Source organism: Clarias gariepinus, chromosome 10 (assembly GCF_024256425.1).
Source record: "Clarias gariepinus isolate MV-2021 ecotype Netherlands chromosome 10, CGAR_prim_01v2, whole genome shotgun sequence".
Lineage (NCBI taxonomy): Eukaryota > Metazoa > Chordata > Actinopteri > Siluriformes > Clariidae > Clarias > Clarias gariepinus.
This window is the reverse complement of record NC_071109.1, coordinates 19,706,619-19,725,421: the sequence shown is the minus strand read 5'-3', so window position 1 is coordinate 19,725,421 and position 18,803 is coordinate 19,706,619. Positions and strand designations below refer to the sequence as shown.

The window sequence follows — 18,803 nt, the reverse complement described above, 5'->3', positions numbered from 1 at the left end:
ATTTATTTATAAAATATATAAAATATGTCATTGATCTCGCCAAAAGTTTTGAGAATGATACATATTAATTTTCATAAAGTCTGCTGCATTAGTGTTTTTAGAGCTTTTGTCAGATGTTACTATGGTATACTGATGTATAATTACAAGCATTTCATAATTGTCATAATTGCTTTTTTTCTGACAATTACATAAAGTTTATGCAAAGTGTCAATATTTGCCATATCGCCTCTTTTTTTTAAAGACCTCTTCGCCGTGGCATGCTGTCACAAAACTCCACAAATTCTGACAAACTGTAAGCATTGATTATGCAAGACTTGGCTGCCATCAGTCAGGATGTGGCCTAGAAGTTAAGTGTCAACATGCCAGGGCAAATTGCAGAGCTCTTGAAAAAAAGAGGTATAGTGCAAATACCAATTATTAGCATAAACGTAATATAATTGTTAGTAAAAACCTTTGCCCCTCATGAAATGCTTTTACAGTAATTATACTTCAGTATTCCATAGTAGCTAAACGATCTAAAAACACTGAAGCAGCAGAGTTTTTGAAAATCAATATTTATGTCATTCTCAAAACTTTTGGCAATGGCTATAGCTTAGTTCATGCATATTTTTCTAAAATACTCTTCTACTTATGTAGAAAGCCTCTACACACCCAAGTTATTTTTTCACGCAGAATAATTAATTAAATTACAAAAAAAATAAAAATAACTACTACAATATGAAAAATATGAAAGTACAAGATTAAGGTATTAAAGATTGAATTATACAAATAATTATACACAGTTGAATAAAAATTATACAAAATAAGAATAAGTAATATACAAAAATATATGAATAAGTAATAACAGTAGACAGAGTAAACCAACAAATAAACAGACAAATAAACACTAAAAAAGAAAGAATTTTTTTTTTCAGTGTTCCATTGATTGAATAGCAGAGCAGACTTATGATTTTCTATTAGATTTAAAGAGTTTAAGAGGTCTTGTATTTAACAGAGGAAAAGTGACAGTTTAGGAGATTATTTAGAAAATTTACATTTATGAATGTAGAATTTAGCCATTATAATATAAAAGTCAAAAAAGACAATATATGTAAATAGTTATTACTGTGACGGTAAAAGATTATTATGTCCTGTAATTGTAATTCCTTAATCAAATAAAAATATAATTTCCAAATTGCCGCCAAAATGCTTGTACCATTTCACAAGTAAAATAAATGTGAGACAAGTACGAACAGACTACGTCCTTCATGCGCGTCAGAGCGTATACTATAGTGTTTGTTGTTGTAGTGCATTCCGGGAGCTGTAGTTTTTTGTTTTCGTCATTTCCGCCCCGTGGCGCGTTGAGCAGCGGCCTGACACCGAGGGCAGAGCCTTTACAGCTGAACTACAACTGCCGTCTAGCACCGCGGTGTGGGCGGTCCAGCTGTGGCGTTGGGGAAAGTTGCCTAATTATTTCCAGACTACAGTAAACTCCAGTGTTTTTAAACTGAAGCTGGTAAAAAAAAAATAATAATAATAACTTGACTAAAGTAAAGGTAAGGTAGGTCAAAACTTTGTAGCGCTGAGTTACTTCTAAGCGTAGTTCTCGAGGGTTTGGCTTTTTTTGTTAAACGAGTTTGCAGCGAATTATTAGTGATGTAATGTTATTTTAGTCTTAATTCTGTTCCTTTAGGATTTTCTGTATACTGTGTAAGGTACGCCACATAGTTTCTTTTTTTGAATGTCCATTTTATCCAAGAAAACTAACAATGTTTTTGTTACTTTGTGTCTTGTTCATTCGAGGATTTGTGCTGGTGTTAGCAAAACTACTTTTTTTGTGGCAAAAGTATTAACAAGCTTTAGCCACCGCTATAGCTTTTAGAGTTTCCGTAAAGACTCTTAAGTCTCAGCAAAACTGACACGTCGCATCTTTTAGTTTAGGCAGTCCTGAGGTCGTGCAGCTTCACTGTGAAACACACTCACCCTGGAGAGCTCTTTGTGTGTGTAATCGGGCGTACTTCGGGATCACTGACACGCCTAAACATGTTAGTTTAACTCATGCGGATGTGTGAAAACAAAGTTTGGATGATGATGATGATACAAATCTAACAAGATGTGATTGATTGTGCTGAAAGCCCTTTTTCTTATTAATACATATATATATCTTTTAATCCAACACCCGCAGACTCAACAGAGAGAAATGTGTGGCATGTTGACACTTGTGTTATTATGCAGGCTAACCACACCTCAATCCACTAGTGCAGTTCTGTTTTAGGGAATTCTACAGATATACAGATAGTAGACTGCTGGTGCTGCTGGTTGGTCTGCATTACTAGCAGTAAAAGACATGAAGCAGTCAAGCTCATCTGACAGATGCAGATATGCAGTAATTTAGCTGCATTTTAGTACTTTTTTGGCAATTGCTTGCATGAGACTGGTGACTGGACCTATTTGCCTAAAGGCGAGGGTGGCGAAGATGGCAAAGACAAAGGCTTTCATTCACAAGGATGTAGATCTCTGAGTGGAGTGGAGCGGAGCATGCGTTTAACACCTCTGAGTCTAAGTTATACATTTCGAGAAAAACCCAACAGGCCGTTTGTTGTCTCAAGTGATACTTCCTAGAAATCTCTGGGTTTGTGACAGCAGTTAAACACTATGACTTAGTGATGAATAAGGTCAGAAATATCTAAGTTACTAACACTATCTGTGTGCATGTTATACCCAGCAAAGAACCAAAGATGCCCGCTGAACCTGGAGCGGTCCAAATAGTGACCGTCAATAAGGAGGATCACTCTTTTGATTTGGACACGAAAGCACTCGAACGAATACTCTTGGCACCCAATGTCCGAGATATGGAAGTGGTAGTGCTGTCAGTTGCTGGTGCTTTTCGCAAGGGAAAGAGTTTTCTCTTGGATTTCATGCTTCGATACATGCACAGGAAGGTCAGTCACTTACACCTACATACATATGTACTGTACAACTCACTGTTACCTGTATGACGGATTACTTAAGAAATGCTGCCATGGAAATCAGGAAGGAGTAAAACATGAGGTGGCTTGCTGTTATAGAAAAATGATTCATGCTAGGGCGGTACAGCGCCATATTCTCTAAAGCAAAATATTTTATTATAACAATTTATTGTCAATTTATTAACAATCATCACAGTTTCGGTTACAGTTAATGGGACATTTTGTATATAGCAGCTGTAGGTACTTTTCCTCACCAGCCTGTCTTTTTTTCACCCGCTTCCTCTCATGACATTAATAAAAGGGAAAAACAGGAGAAACCTGAAAGTGCAAAATTCTCAGTTCTGGAAACGTATGTGTTGGAAAACACACAGAAACCCAAAACCCTCCATAAACATTTACTTTGTTAAATAACAATACAACTTTCTATTTATTATTAGATTTAGTGTGTGTTGAAATTTTATATCGGTTTTTATGGTTTGGACTAAAGCATAAAATGAACTAATAGTTTTTGTTCGCTAGTATAAAGTCCTGGTTTATTTACCATTTACACCGGCATTTTCAACATTTGACCAAAAGAAACAAGAGAAGCTATATAGATATGTATGATGAAATCTCATGAATGAGATTGTTAAGTGTATTAATACTTAAAAAAAAAAATTTATAATCTTGCCAGCTGTCAAAAGATGTCCAGTGTCATGCTAACTAACATGTGTGATGTAGCTACTGTAGGCGTAATTTTTACTTCATGCTTGTCCAGTTGACCAATGAAAGTTTTCGGGTACAGTCATCGGCATCATATATAATGTTATACTAGCAAAGCAGACTTGCTTCATTTACATATCCTTGGTCTGTGTTACATTCACATTTGAACCAAAGGACGCCAAAGTTAGGAAACAGACTGAGACCCACGTCTTTAAATGGTCTGGATTTGCTTGCTTGGTAGGCACCGTGGTTCGTATGGCAGTGTTCACACTTTGTTCAAGTGAAATGCACTAAAAGGACAACCTCACCAGAGTTTGTTTTATTGAACCAAATATGTCAAGCGTGAACACATCCTTATATTATGTTGTGTGTCTCCAAATTTGTGATGTATAATAAGTGTGTTAATAAAAACCTATCCTATTCTTGAATTTTTAAATAATAGCATGGCTCTGACAGCTGGATATATTTTAATAAAAAATGTTAATCAATAAATTGTTTTTGATTTTGTTAAAACGAAATTACAATATGAAGGGGAATAGGAACATACTGATCATATACTTAGGGAAATGATCGGTAAGAAGCTGTTGTAATCTGTAAGTTGAGCATCTGCCATGTAATCACTGTGTTGATTGTTACTCTGGAAATGATAAGAATACTTGAACATGCACAATGTTTGTGATTTTAGAAACGATATATCAGATATGAGAACTCTGCACTGCTGTAGTATAAATAATGTTTTTTTCCCCCCCATACTAAATTTGTTAGAAAAAAGCTCTGGACTCAGTATTAAACACTAATGCCCTGTTTTATGAAGCCGTGCCTCTAGTGTTCTCTAAAATCTGGAAGGTTCTGTCACTAAGCGTGTCCAAGATCCACCTTATTCAAAGTAGGAGGCAATTTGACTGAAATGGCATGACTGACCACAGTTTCACAACTAACTACTTTAAACAATGCATAATTTTAAAACATGGGGCTAGTCCAGTTTTGTCAGTTTAATGATTGTGTGTTGCTCTTAAGTAGTGCTATATGTAGCTCTGGCTGCATGTTTAAAAACATGTATGTCTTAAGCCCAGGAATGCTATCAGTGTGCAGAGTCAGGATTTGTAAGACACCATTGGAGCATTTTGGGGTTAAAGGCCATTGACAAACAAGCCCAGTAATTTCTTTCAATGCTAGGATCTCTCTGATTAGTTGAAAAGAATCTTAACCATTGAGTGATTGATTTTATAAATAACCTCCTTTTACAACATTGGAAGATTTTATCATAATTTCTGTGTGTTGTCTTACTGTTATTTATAATAGCAGTTTTGTACATATTGTAAAGAAGAGTGAATGATGCAGGTCTTTTCATTTGAGAGTTTTCAGACTGTATAAGATTAGACAAAAATTTAGGTTTTTAGAGTAGGTGAGGTCAGGTAATTCTGTGTGCAAATTAGAGCTGGGTGATGCACACTGCCTGGGCGAAAAAAGAATCAATTGATAGGGTAACCTGGTCATTCTTACCTACTGCCACATAACATGTGCAGCAGTAATTGAAGCAACCCCAGATTATAAAACTGCCTTCGGGGCCTTATACAGTGGCCACTATGCGTGATGGGTGCAACACTTCATGTGCTTCGCTTCTTCTCTTGACCCACCCATTGCTATGGCATACAGGAAATCTGGACTCACCAGACCACATGAGCTTTTTCTCTTGCTCCCAAGTTCAATCTTTGTGCTCCAAAGAATATCGAAGCCTTTTTACCTCACCAGCTTTAATAAAGTATTTTGCATTTAGCCGCACAGCATTTTAGTCCCAACATTTATCATTGGGTAGGTTTGCTATTAAACATGATTTTCAACTTGATTTCTACTCTCAATTTTTATATTGCAACTTCAAGTATTTAAGTGATCTTCTTTAGTTATTTGTTTTTCCAACCACATTTCGTCCACAGTCCTTTCAGGTTTTAATAAGGCGTCAGACTGTTATTAACCAAATCCCAGTAATTTCAGGAATCAACTTAGTTGTTTTCTTTGCCTGATGATGTTTTTGGCCAGGCAGTATTATCAATATAAATTCTGTTATGATTTCTTCAAATGACTACTGCCATTTTAAAATTATTTAACCCTCTGAGTAAAACCCCGCTTTAGGGCACAAAATTGTAAATTAGTTGTTGTATCAATTGGTGTTCTTGATTTAGAACACATAAAATACCTGGACTTTCTAGAGATTTGTGTATGGAGATGTTTGACTGCATGTCTTGGAGTTCTAAGGGAACTAACCCCAGAGAACCCTATCTAGATGTTTCTCGAAATGCAGTCCGAACCTAGTTTAAAGTTAAAGGAACAGTGGTTACACTACCTGGATGTGGCAGAAAGAGCAAGCTGTCACCTGCTGCTACCATCAATGAGGAGGCAAGTGTTAAAAAAAACACTCATTTGACTGCAAAGGACCTATGGTGGCAGCAGATACAGAAGTTTCACTCTGCTCTATAGGGTGCATACTGAAGGTTTCCATGCCCACACTCCAAAACATATCCTGCTACTGACCCTAAAACACAAGCAAAGTCAGCTCCAATATACTAAAAAAAGACACAGAAGTGGAATCTGTTCTATGGACTGATAAAACAAAAACATGAACATTTTAGGCCTATAAAATAGCAGGATATTTTCAGCGAAAAGAATGAAGCAAATGCAGAACACTGCACCCTACATACAGTGAAGCATGGCAGTGGTTATTGATGCTCTGGGGCTCCTTTGCTTCCTCTGGCACTGAAAACCTGCAGCGTGTAGAGAGCAACATGGATTCAATCAAGTATCAGGAAATCCTTGAAAAAAACATCATGTCATTTGTGAGGAAGCTGAAACTTCTGCATTATTGGAACTTTCAACAGGACAATGATTCCAAACATACTTGGTTTCAGATGAAGTTCTGGAAGGTTTAAGAGTGACCATCACATTTGCCTGACTTGAATCAAATCGAAAATCTTTGGTGTTATTTGAAAAAAGCAGTTAAAGCTCGCAAACTCAAGAATCTTATTATTAAAATAGAGGCCATAGGAATGGTCTAATACCCCTCAGAAACAGGCAGAGGCTAGTGTCTGGCTATACACTATTTGCACCAGGTAATATTAGGGGTGTTAAATATATTTGATACTGAAATAGTTTTTGATACTAAAGTAGTCTTTAAATGTTGCGTTTTGTGTTAACTTTTGAGAAACCACTTATTAGTTGTGTTGAGCCATTTAAATTATTGTTATTTGAATTGTTTAATTCAAGCTGAAAGTTTGTACATTTTTGTAATAAACCTAAATTTCATTAAGTGTTGAATAATTTAGTGTGTAAATGTATGTAAATTGCTTAACAATTATACTGTATTGATGCCGTTTTTTGAGCAAACCTTTGCATCATAATAGAATAAGAATACAGTACTGTAGAAATGCCTTCAAAAATCGTGATATGATCTTTTTGTCTTTTGTTATTCCCAAGCACTAATGTTTTTTTTCTCATGAGCATGATTAAAAGTGCAAGTTGTTAGTTAAAAAAAACTGCTAAAAGAGATAAGCTTATTCTCTTTATTAGCTGTGCTTAATGCTGTAAAAGAAAGGATGCTGATCTTCTAAATGTAAGGACAGTAAAATTTAGTTTAATCTAAAAGTATATCATTTTTGTATAACTGTTACCCAGCTTGCAGTACATTTCTTTGCTAATCAGTGTAGCTTTCTAAGCTAAATGAAAGCAGCATGTTGGTAGTTATAGGGTGAGAAATAATGTGTGTTATAGATCTGATTGCAAGGCCGCACCTTGATGGCATCACTAAGATAGTACTTGGGAAGGACCTGAGGTGCGTTGATTGGCACAGAGCCTATTTAGCCTTAGGCTATGAATGTAACCGCTGATTCAGTACTAGGCTGATGAGAGTGACAGTGCAAGGCTTATCAGGGATAGTGATCAGGGCTAATTTGGTCACTGGAAAAACATGTCTACTCTGGTTAAGGTGGCAAAACATTGTGACAAATATGGCCTCCTTAGGGAAGCAGTATGCACGGTCTTTGCCTCTTTACTATACAAATGCATTTAAATACTAAATCTTTGGTGTAATTTAAATGCAACCTTTTGTACATTTATTGTTGACAGAATACAGGAGACTTTTTACCTGATAATTTTTTTAAATTCTTTTTAGACTCTGCAGCAATTTGTTATAAAACAGTTTGTCTGTAATGGGTCCTACTGTTTATAACCCAAAAGTGTGATTTAAAGTTACACAAAATATTGCTGTTTTGGTAAAGGAATTAAAATATTATAATTAAAGTGTGAGTGTTGGTTAAACCTGGTGTAAGTTTAACTAAATATAAGCTTAGACTAGACATGTATTTAACATTGGTGTGGTACAGCATTGTGAATAGTCTGACAAAACTAGATTAGAATGGTGTTATTTAACATTTCAAAAATATTCACAGTTGTTCTAATAAACCCTTATGACTATACTCCTCAAAATAGATCACATACTGGTTAGCATTATACATTATAGACCATTATATTGCTACATAGTAGTAGTAGTAACACATGGGCAGTGGTGGAAAGAGTACATGTAGAGTTCTTCCAGAAACAAAATATAGTAATTAGCTAAGTAGATGAGTGAAGCCTCCACTCATGGAGGTTAGGAAAAGCCTATAATATACAGAAGCTATTCTAGGACCAGGACTAGAAATCTATGATCTAGTGTATTCATGTTAAATGTTTCTTTGCTTCTCTTTTTCTGCTTTATTAGCCTGAGCAGGACTGGCTTGGCCGGGAGGACCAGCCCCTCACAGGATTCTCTTGGAGAGGCGGCTCAGAGCCTGAGACCACAGGCATTCAGCTGTGGAGTGAAGTTTTCACTGTGAGGAAAAATGATGGTAAAGAGGTACAGAGTCACCAGTTTTAAAATCTCTGCATGTATACTGAGCATATGTAGGAAACATAATGAGTCAGATTCTGCTTTATCTTTAAAGATGCAACTCAGATTTTTTTTCACACACACTTTTGTTAATTTGAAATCTATTTTAAGTTGTGTTAGCCCTGATTTCAGCATTTGCTGCTTTGAATCTAATATAACAAATATTTTTTACAGCAGTCTTATTCTCCATTTATCTAGCTGGAAGTTTTTCACTTTGCCTTTATGCAGCATTTAAACTTGCTCTTAGTGTGAGCAGGAACACAGTTCATCAACACTTCTTTCCTCAAGGTGGCAGTGTTGCTTATGGACACGCAGGGAGCATTTGACAGCCAGTCCACAGTGAAGGACTGTGCTACCATCTTCGCCCTCAGCACCATGACCAGCTCAGTGCAGGTACAGCCATAAATACATATATTCCCTCATATTCCTTATTAAAACCTAGGTGATTGTTCCTTAGGGTTCATAGTTATGGATTTATATGTAAATGGTTGTTTTGCAGATATACAACCTTTCACAGAATATCCAAGAAGATGACCTGCAGCAGCTTCAGGTGAGTTTTGTTTGTATTAGTGTTTGCACAAGTATTATTTTCTGTATACTATTATAATTTTAAAACGTTCAGTGGGTTCAAAGAAATTTGTCTCATAAAATTTTAGCCATAGTTATTAAGGTTTAATGCTTATATTTATGCCTTTTATCTAATTAATATTTTATTTTTTATTTAACATTTTATTTTATCGGCCTACTACTCACACATTACACTATACACTTTAATAGGCATGTACACCTGCAGATTTTTAAAGTTATTTAATCAGTCAGTCATGTGGCAGCAGCACAATGCATACAATCATGCATATGAAGGACAAGAGCTTAAGTTAATGTTCATATGGGACATCAGCATGAGGGGGAAAATAAAGTTTGATCCCTTTGTCTTAAATTGTGTAATGGTTGTTGTATTTTAACTTTCACTGGTTTAAGCTTTTTAGAAACTGGTGTCCTGGGATTTTTTACACACAACAGTCTACCCTGTAGACTGACTGATTACCCTGAGTATATTCCAAAAACAGCGAGTAAACAAGATGGAACGGATGGAAACAAAAAAATGCAGCAGTTAATGGTCAAATTGGTTCGATCTGACAAGAAGAATATAGTTACTAATATAATTACTCTTTACAACTATGGTTATCAGAAAAGTATCTCAATGCACATCAGGTGTATGGTCTATAACTACAGAAGACCACATCAGGTTCTATCATCTATAAACAAGAATCTGATGCTCGCCTCCGAGTGGCGCCCTATCATCCGGAGATCGCTCTTTCGGTTCCCGGGTGATGCTGTTACCTTTCCCACCCGGAGGTCTAGAGAGAGCTGATTGGCCGAGCTCTCTCAGAGGAGAGGGATGAAAGGTAATATTGTGCTTCCACATTAATCACGGCTCTACAGCCAATCAGGGGCGTCTGTGAGGAAGGAGTCTGTGCGGAAGGAGCGGCGAGCGCTTTCCTCCGAGTGTGTTACTCCGCCCCTAGTGGTGCGTGAGCAAGCAGTTCGAAAAGATGCGGTCGGCTGGCGTCACGCGGTTTCGGAGAAAGCACGTGATAGTCTTCGGACCTCCCAGCTGAAATGTAGTAGTAGCCTTAATGTGGGAGCCCCCTAGTGACAGGGAGGAATTGGCCATGACTAAATTAGGGAGAAAAAAAAAAAAAAAAAAAAAGAATCTGATGCTCATAATAGTTGTAAAGAGTAATTGTATGAGGTACTATATCCTTCTTGGCCTTTTCCTCTCACCTCTCTTATTAACAAGAAGATTCCACCCTCTCATTAACTTAGTGTAGTGCTGTTGTTTGTAGTGTTGTTTGTTTTTTGCACCAATCTCTTTAAATGATACAGAATGTTGTCTGAAATACTGTGTTAAAAGAGAGCAGATTTTGAAATACTTGGACTAACCCATGTGGCACCAACAGCCATGACCTATTTAAAGTCACAGAGATCACTATTAATGAATTGTTTGATAAATGCATTGAAAGCTTAGTGTACAGTAAATGTTCTTTTTGAAGTGGATGGTGAGTGTATATTTAGCAGAACATACATAATTGTTTTTTTTCCCGGTAGCTATTTACAGAGTATGGCCGACTGGCAATGGATGAAATCTTTTTAAAGCCTTTCCAGGTAAGAAAGGATTTTTGTATTAGCATTAAAGTAAGACCCAGGTTCCAGAAAAAAGACAGACAGTCTTAGGAGTAATTGGGTGTTTGCTTCTTTTGCAATGTTTACTTCTGTCAAACACAGTTGTGGCCAAAAGTTTTGAGAATGACACAAATATTAGTTAAACTGCTAAACTGCTTTTAGATCTTAGTTTCAGTTGTTTTTGTGATGTTCTGAAATATAATTACAAGCACTTCATAAGTTTCAAAGGCTTTTTTCGACAATTACATAACATTTAAGAGTCAATATTTGCAGTGTTGGCCCTTCTTTTTAAGGACCTCTGCAATTCGACTGGGCATGCTCTCAATCAACTTCTGGGCCAAATCCTGACTGATAGCAACCCATTCTTTCATAATCACTTTTTGGAGTTTGTCAGAATTAGTGGGTTTTTGTTTGTCCACCCGCCTCTTGAGGATTGACCACAAGTTCTCAATGGGATTAAGTTCTGTGGAGTTTCCAGGCCATGGACCCAAAATTTCAACGTTTTTGGTCCCCGAGCCACTTAGTTATCATTTTTGCCTTATTGCGCGGTGCTCCATCGTGCTGGAAAATTTCTTCTCCGGACAAGCCTTTTTCCAGGTGCCCCAAACAATCGGAAAGAGGCTTCATTGGAGAATATGTCTTTGCCCCAGTCCTTAGCAGTCCATTCACCATACTTTCTGCAGAAGATCAATCTGTCCCTGATGTTTTTTTGGAGAGAAGTGGCTTCTTTGCTGCCCTTCTTGACGCCAGGCCATCTTCCAAAAGTCTTCGCCTCACTGTGCGTGCAGATGCGCTCACACCTGCCTGCTGCCATTCCTGAGCAAGCTCTGCACTGGTGGCACTTCCTCAGCTGAATCCTCTTTAGGAGACGATCCTGGCACTTGCTGGATTTTTTTGGACGCCCTGAAGCCTTCTTAACAAGAATTGAACCTCTTTCCTTGAAGTTCTTGATGATCCTATAAATTGTTGATTTAGGTGCAATCTTAGTAGCCACAATATCCTTGCCTGTGAAGCCATTTTTATGCAATGCAATGATGGCTGCACACGTTTCTTTGCAGGTCACCATGGTTAGCAATGGAAGAGCAATGATTTCAAGCATCACCCTCCTTTTAACATGTCTAGTCTGCCATTCTAACCTAATCAGCTTGACATAATGATCTCCAGCCTTGTGCTTGTCAACATTCTCACCTGAGTTAAAAAGACGTTTACTGAATCTCAGCACGTCCTTTAATAACAGCAATGAAATGCAGTGGAAAGGTTTCTTTGGGATTAAGTTAATTTTCATGGCAAAGAAGGACTATGCAATTCATCTGATCACTCTTCATAACATTCTGGAGTATATGCAAATTGCTATTATAAAAACTTAAGCAGCAACTTTTCCAATTTCCAATATTTATGTAATTCTCAAAACTTTTGGCCACGACTGTACATTAAATGTATGAATTTACAATAGGTACAGGCATAAACCTCATTATTATTAATTATTTTGCTTATTTCATTTCTCTTCATTTGAAAGATGTGTAATGCAACACGTTCAAAACTCTATGCTCTAATTATTCTGTTGCCTAAACTTGTTCCAAATGGTGTTAGGCCATTTTAAATGAATTATTTAAAATGGTCTAACACATTCTTGCTTAAATCTCTGGTTTAATGAAATCTCTCTCTATATTTTTTTGTTCTACTCTGCCTTTTCTCAGTCACTCATGTTTCTGATCAGAGATTGGAGCTTCCCATACGAGTACAGCTATGGGTTCAAGGGAGGCAGTCAATTCCTGGATAAGCGGCTCCAGGTACAGTGCATGAATTTCACAACTGGTTTGAGAATATAAAAAAGGTTTGCATCCTTGAGCTGTCAAAGCCATAATGCAGATATAAGATGCAGTATTAAATGTATGACTTTACATGAGATAATTATGTATTGTAAATGTTTGCAACATTGCATTTTATGTAATATTACACTAGCAGTGATTAAGTAACAGCTTAACTTGTCCTTTCTTTTCAGGTGAAGGAATCTCAACATCAAGAGCTACAGTCAGTGAGAAAGCACATTCATTCCTGTTTCACGTCTATTTCCTGTTTCCTGTTACCACACCCTGGGCTAAAGGTTGCCACACACCCTTCATTTCAGGGACAACTCTGTGGTAATTACCTCTACATTCCTAAAGTCGTCTTTGCTGTCGTTTACTATTATCATAACATATTTCTCTCTAAAAAAAAAAAAATGCCTAAAAAGGACATTGAGTGACATTTTATAAACCGCCAATTCAACAACAACCAATAGCTTTTAAGATTTTAAAGGAGTCTAAACAAACCTTATAGTAGTTTAGTGTGCTTACTAAATACAAAGAACAGTGGAAAGATTAATAAAAAAAAATGACTTGGAATCTGAGACTGTAAACATGGAAACACATTGTCACTCAGTCTGTGGAGGTGGGATTAAATAGCTGAACAGAACCAAAATGGTAAAAAGATTTTCCCAGTTGCTAGTCTGCAGGAGGCTGCAAAGGCACCAAGGAGTGGCTTAAGACATACCTGTCAGTCCCTTGTTTCAGTATTTTTGATCACTTGAGGAATAGGTTAAAGAAAAGGTACCATAAGTTGTTAAATACTTATAGATGTACATATCAAGAAATAAAATCTAAATATAAGAACTGTATAAAGTTCATTTAATTTCCTGATTTACCAGTTAAACAACTAAGAATATTGTACCTTTTGTTTGAATCCAACCATTTTCCAAGATCAAAAATATTGGAACAGGTGTCATTTCTTGTTGCCGAGATGGGCCCTGATTGTCTATTCCTAGTATTTAGGAATGTGGTACCTGTAATATTAACATTTATACATCCCTATAAAATATAAAACTGTGTGTTTAATCACAATAGAATACCTTTTTCTATTGCTTCATGGTATATCTGATGCTCATTGTAGGTTACATTGTGGCTACGCGGCCCCATACACAGCAAGCTATGATGAACTGTGTTGACGCCTTTTAAAAAATGTTTTTAAATTTTTTTATAGCCATCAACTTTTTCAGCTATTCCTTATGCAATATTTTAGGATAGCTCGGACAGGCTAGTCTGCCCTCCCCATGCACATGAACTACTTTTGGTAGAAACTAACCTCTGTATACCAGATACACAAATTTTAGATTTTAGATATGCTCTAACTAAGTTATCTAGCCATTGCAGTTTGGTGCCTTAAGTTTGCAAACATTTTCTGATTCCAACTTTTTTTCCAGATTTTCTCCCTAACTTAGTCGTGTCCAATTCCTTACTGTCACTAGGTGGCTCCCACATTAAGGGTACTACTACCACTCAGTCAGGAGGGCCGAAGACTATCACGTGTTTCTTCCGAACCACGTGACACCAGCCGACCGCATCTTTTCGAACTGCTCGTTCACGCACCGTTGGGGCGGCGTAACACACTCAGAGATCATTCCGTTTGTTAGCTCACAGACGCCCCTGATTGGCTGTAGAGGCGTGATTAATGTGGGAGCACGAAGTACCTCTCATCCCTCCCCTCTGAGAGAGCTCGGCCAACCAGCTCTCTTTAGACTGACGGCTGCGAGAGGTTACAGTATCACACAAGATAATCAAAATTATTTAGAGGTTTTAATGTTATGGGTGTCATATAATTTTTTAGTTATGTATGTAAGACCACATTTAAGTTCCACAGACCCACAAAAACTGCTAAATTGCCTGTGTTTTTTCGTGAACCTTCTTGGCTGGCAGGATTGGAACCTTCCCGCTGTCGTGATATGATAGTGGTCATGCTGTGACTGCTTTTGCTGTTTTTCCACTCTTTAGATGTTGCTCCAGAGTTCAAAACTGAACTACGAAGCTTTATCCCCATGCTGTTAGACCCTGACAGACTGGCTGTGAAGGAGATCAATGGCAACAAGGTGACATGCAGGGGGCTGCTGGAGTACTTTAAGGTGAGTACAGCCATCATGAAGCTGAGGGTTGGTGTGTATTTAGTTCAGAAATAAGTATTGTGTCATTCTCATGGATCTTTTTTTTTCCAGTCATATATTAAAATATACCAGGGTGAAGATCTACCACACCCAAAGTCTATGCTGCAGGTAATCACTATGCATGGGAGGTATAGGTCATTTTGTTATTTATTTAGTTAAATAGATTTCGAAATGTGTGCGTTTGATTACTATCTAAAATAAAATTAAGTGATATGACCCATATTTCATTTGCTCCACAAGCATTGCTCTAACAATTGTTCTAACAAAAAAGTTATGATCTGTTTTCCATTGGATTGCTCATCTTCTGACTGAATGAATCTGAATGAATCTGCAACCACCTGCACAGTCATTCATTGAAAGTCAACCCACATAACCAGTTTCTGTCTATAGACAAACCACATGTTCAGAACAGTCATAGGTTTTATGTGTTGACTCATGCAGGCTACAGCTGAAGCTAACAATTTGGCAGCTGTGGCATCTGCCAAGGACCAGTATTACAGGAATATGGAGAAGGTTGGTATGTGACTTGGAATCAGTGTACTGCATTTGGTTTTTTTTATATGAGTATATATAAGTAAACATTTTAAATATGAATTCTGATTCACAATGCATAAAAAATGTGGCAATGCTTAAAGTTGTCCTTAAAAATTATTTTGAACTTTAAGACACATCTGTAGAGAAATGGTAATATACCACCTTTCAGAAGATTATACAATTTATGTGATAAAGATGTACTGTGTGTGTTATATCCTATCCTCCTATCTTCTGGTAGGTCTGTGGTGGAGATCTGCCTTATGTGGCGCCTGACTCTCTGTTAGATAAGCATAACTTCTTCAAGAACGAGGCTCTCCATCACTTTAGCAGCATTAAGAAGATGGGTGGGAAGGAATTCTGTGCCCCTTATCAAGCTCAATTAAATGAGGAGCTAAATGAACTCTGGGAGTCTTTTAGCAAACACAACGAGGTCAGAGACAGGAACAGAAAACATACATAATTTTTTATGCAATAAATATTTATTTTTTATACTTAAACATTTTTCATTTACACAACTCTTTTTTTTTTTCTTCTTCTTCTTCTTTTCAGTCAAAGAACCTTTTCAGTGCATTCCGCACACCAGCGGTGCTTTTTGTCCTGGTTTGTCTTCTGTATGTGCTCTCCGCGCTTTTACTATTTGTTGGCCTGAGCAGTATTTCATTCGCATGTGACTGCATGCTGGGTCTGGCAATGGTAGCTATGCTAACCTGGGGCTTCATTCGCTACTCTGGGCAGTACCGAAATGTTGGCACTGCCATTGACCAGGCAGCTGGACTAGTACTGGAACAGGTATGGAGGATATAAAGAAATACAATTTCTTATTGTTTAAAGTATTCAACAGTAACATTTTATATACTGAAAAAAGTATAGACTGGTTATTCTTTTTAACACTATTTTGACAGTAGACACTAACCATACATTTCTTTCTGTCTAGGCTACAGAAGCGCTGAATAAGTCAAGAGCCCAAAGAATAATGCAAGACAAAAAATCAAGATAGCTTTTATGCTCAGAGATTCCAATTTAGGATCCAAGTAGAACAAGAAGAATTCAACCATTGATTAGACAACAAATATTCCTACACACATTCCCGAATATTGCACTTAAACTTGTCATCTGTTAAAAGTTATTTTGTCTTTAAAAAGTGCAATGAGTATATTTTTTTCTTGACAAATTGTATATCATATTTGACCTGCTCACTTTTTATGGTTGGCTGTACTTTCATTAGGAAATCTGGTCTTAGATTATGCAATCTTAATTTGTTATTGCAAAAGGCCTATTATTTAGATCAGCTATTCAGATCTTATGAAAATGTTGATTCTATCTTTTTAAAAATAAATTTATGTTGTCACATCACACATCATTAAACAGCTTACCAGGCACAAGATTGCTTTTGCACAAGATCTATCCTCCTTAAAGGAGATAAAGTAATTTGTTTACAAGTACTTATTTTAATATTACCAAAGATCTTGCCCTTTGTAGTAAGATGTCATTTATTAGATGTCATAGTAATAAACATATTTTCCATAATTATATCTTTAGAGGATAAGCCATGGCTTTGTTAAAACTTGCACTTGATAGAATAAGTGTATACTGGTATACTGTTAAATGTAACACTACAGTGTGCATCATTTGTAGAGAATCGATCATTTTCGCAGGTGTGTTGGGTTATTTATACATTCCATCCGTTCAACAAACTTGAACACTGCATTTGATGCATACTCATTTGGAATTGTTTGTTATTGTACTGTCTTCTGTTTTGGGAATTAAAAAGTATACGCATCAGGGAACATCTGGCCATGTAAGCACATTAAACTGTTTGTGGAGTGCTTTTAAAACATCTGTGTTAAGAAATCATTTAAAACTTGTAGTCATCTTGTATCCACATGGTAGTTAACCAAATTAGAAAAATTATATGCTAAGAGGTCGGTTTTAAGTGTTTTTTGTTGTTGTTGTTTGTTTGTTTGGCTGACAATGTTAATGGTGGGGTCACTGTTTTGTTTTTTTTGTATCCTCTCTGGTAACTGGTATGCTCTTTTCCTTGTTAAATAGGCTACAAGATGTCTTATCAATTTCAGTTTTTTTTTTTTTTTTTTTTTGCTTGTTATAATATTTGGCCAAATATGTTCTGTTACAATAAACTGTAGTCACATTACATTTTACCTTTAAGTAAATTAAGCACAAGTCTTGTACATAAAGTGGAGATTAGATATATCAGTCTTTTGATATATTTATTTCAGTGAATGATCTGACTATTGTGACCACTCAGTTACTGATTTTTCACATTCTTTATACACGTTACGCTACTCAGCCTCACTGAAGGCTTATGTTTGTGTATAGTAGATTTATTCATGTAGACAATGAAAAGGACCAGCTTTAAAACTGCCGAGTTATCATGGAAAATGAAGAACCCTGTTTATATAACAATGTTACATTTCCTTACTCATCGCATTAATAAAAGTCATCTGCATTTGATTTGTGTGCGCTGTTTACTTAATTTGTAGTGTAAAGAAATGCAGTTCAAGAATATAGGGCAGGTTTTGCACATTGTCTCGTGTATTTTAATGTGGTTCCGAATCCATGCCGTGATTTACATAACCGGTGCTGTAGAGCTGCCTGTCGAAGCTTTTCTGTCACATATCAACGTTAATATTACCAGAAGGTTGTTCTGATAGTCCGCTTTGGGCGCGTGTTGCTTGGGTTTTCATAATATTTAGCAACAAGACATTTCCCGTTTTTTTCTTCTTTTCTTTCTAACCTGTTCTTACCCCTCTTGTTGCTTTTTGCCGTTAAATAGCGCTCCTTCTAGCGGCCGATGGGAGAATTGACACTACGCACACGCAGCAGAAATGGTCTTTTCCTTATATGGTGATAGGAGTCGCGAGCTGCTCGAATGCGCGTGCACGGCCGCCGCCGTTTGCTTCCTTATTTGGAAGCGAGTTAAGCGAACCTTAAAAGGGGCAGAGACAGAGGGGCTAAACAGCGCGAGTGCGGGCATCAGTGACTGATGAAATTCCACATTTACAATTCGCTCTTTTCAGCGGCTCTGTAAAATGCGTCCTTTGTGACATATTATAACGCAATAATAATGATTTAGCGAACGGAAGCAGTATCAGAGGACCCTGTTGTTACTCAGTGTATCACAGGCGAGGGGTGTTCAACCCAAACAGTGTGTCTGTCTGAGATCCACACAATACTCAATATACAGGTTTACCATGCAAGTACAGCATATTAAATATGGCTCTTAGAAATATTTGACGTGATCGCATGCATTACACTTGATGCCTTGGGTTTCATGGTCCGTCCCCCAATTGTGAGAGACACCTGCACCCCAACACGCACGTCTGTTTTCGGAACAAGTTGCAGGTGTATCCCTGCGATTAATTACATAATTGGATAAGCGTGTCTAATCAGCTAACCTAATCATTTTAACGATTAACGCAGCCGCGGGTTTTCTCTCGGAAACAGTCTAATAAAACACCGTATGCCATGCACGTAGCGTAGCTGTAGGGCACAAAACTCCACATCCCGTCGCTACGCCACATAT

The 18,803-nt window shown here is 37.1% G+C and overlaps 1 protein-coding gene across 3 annotated transcripts; it reads left to right on the top strand.

Annotated features, from left to right (window-relative positions):
* Positions 1-1,419: 1,419 nt before the first annotated feature.
* On the top strand, positions 1,420-17,731 carry atl3 (atlastin 3). 3 transcript variants are annotated; one of them, XM_053505098.1, is made up of 14 exons: positions 1,420-1,540; positions 2,705-2,921; positions 8,401-8,535; positions 8,857-8,961; positions 9,068-9,118; positions 10,678-10,734; positions 12,450-12,542; positions 12,755-12,893; positions 14,559-14,686; positions 14,777-14,833; positions 15,167-15,238; positions 15,498-15,689; positions 15,809-16,048; positions 16,194-17,731. In XM_053505098.1, exons 2-14 carry the CDS (start codon positions 2,718-2,720, stop codon positions 16,254-16,256), a joined length of 1,536 nt encoding a protein of 511 aa, XP_053361073.1. In that variant the 5' UTR covers positions 1,420-1,540; positions 2,705-2,717; the 3' UTR covers positions 16,257-17,731. The 3 variants fall into 3 exon arrangements, with proteins under 3 accessions (XP_053361073.1, XP_053361072.1, XP_053361075.1); XM_053505097.1 differs by having other exon boundaries at positions 1,430-1,535; XM_053505100.1 differs by lacking the exon at positions 1,420-1,540 and adding an exon at positions 2,591-2,611.
* Positions 17,732-18,803: the final 1,072 nt, after the last annotated feature.

Excerpts from the sequence above, each read along its gene's own strand:
- atl3 (XM_053505098.1), top strand. The coding sequence starts at position 2,718 with ATGCCCGCTGAACCTGGAGCGGTCCAAATAGTGACCGTCAATAAGGAG. Across the intron at positions 12,543-12,754 it reads TCCTGGATAAGCGGCTCCAG|GTGAAGGAATCTCAACATCA; the intron begins GTACAGTGCATG and ends CTTTCTTTTCAG. Across the intron at positions 15,690-15,808 it reads CTTTTAGCAAACACAACGAG|TCAAAGAACCTTTTCAGTGC; the intron begins GTCAGAGACAGG and ends TCTTCTTTTCAG.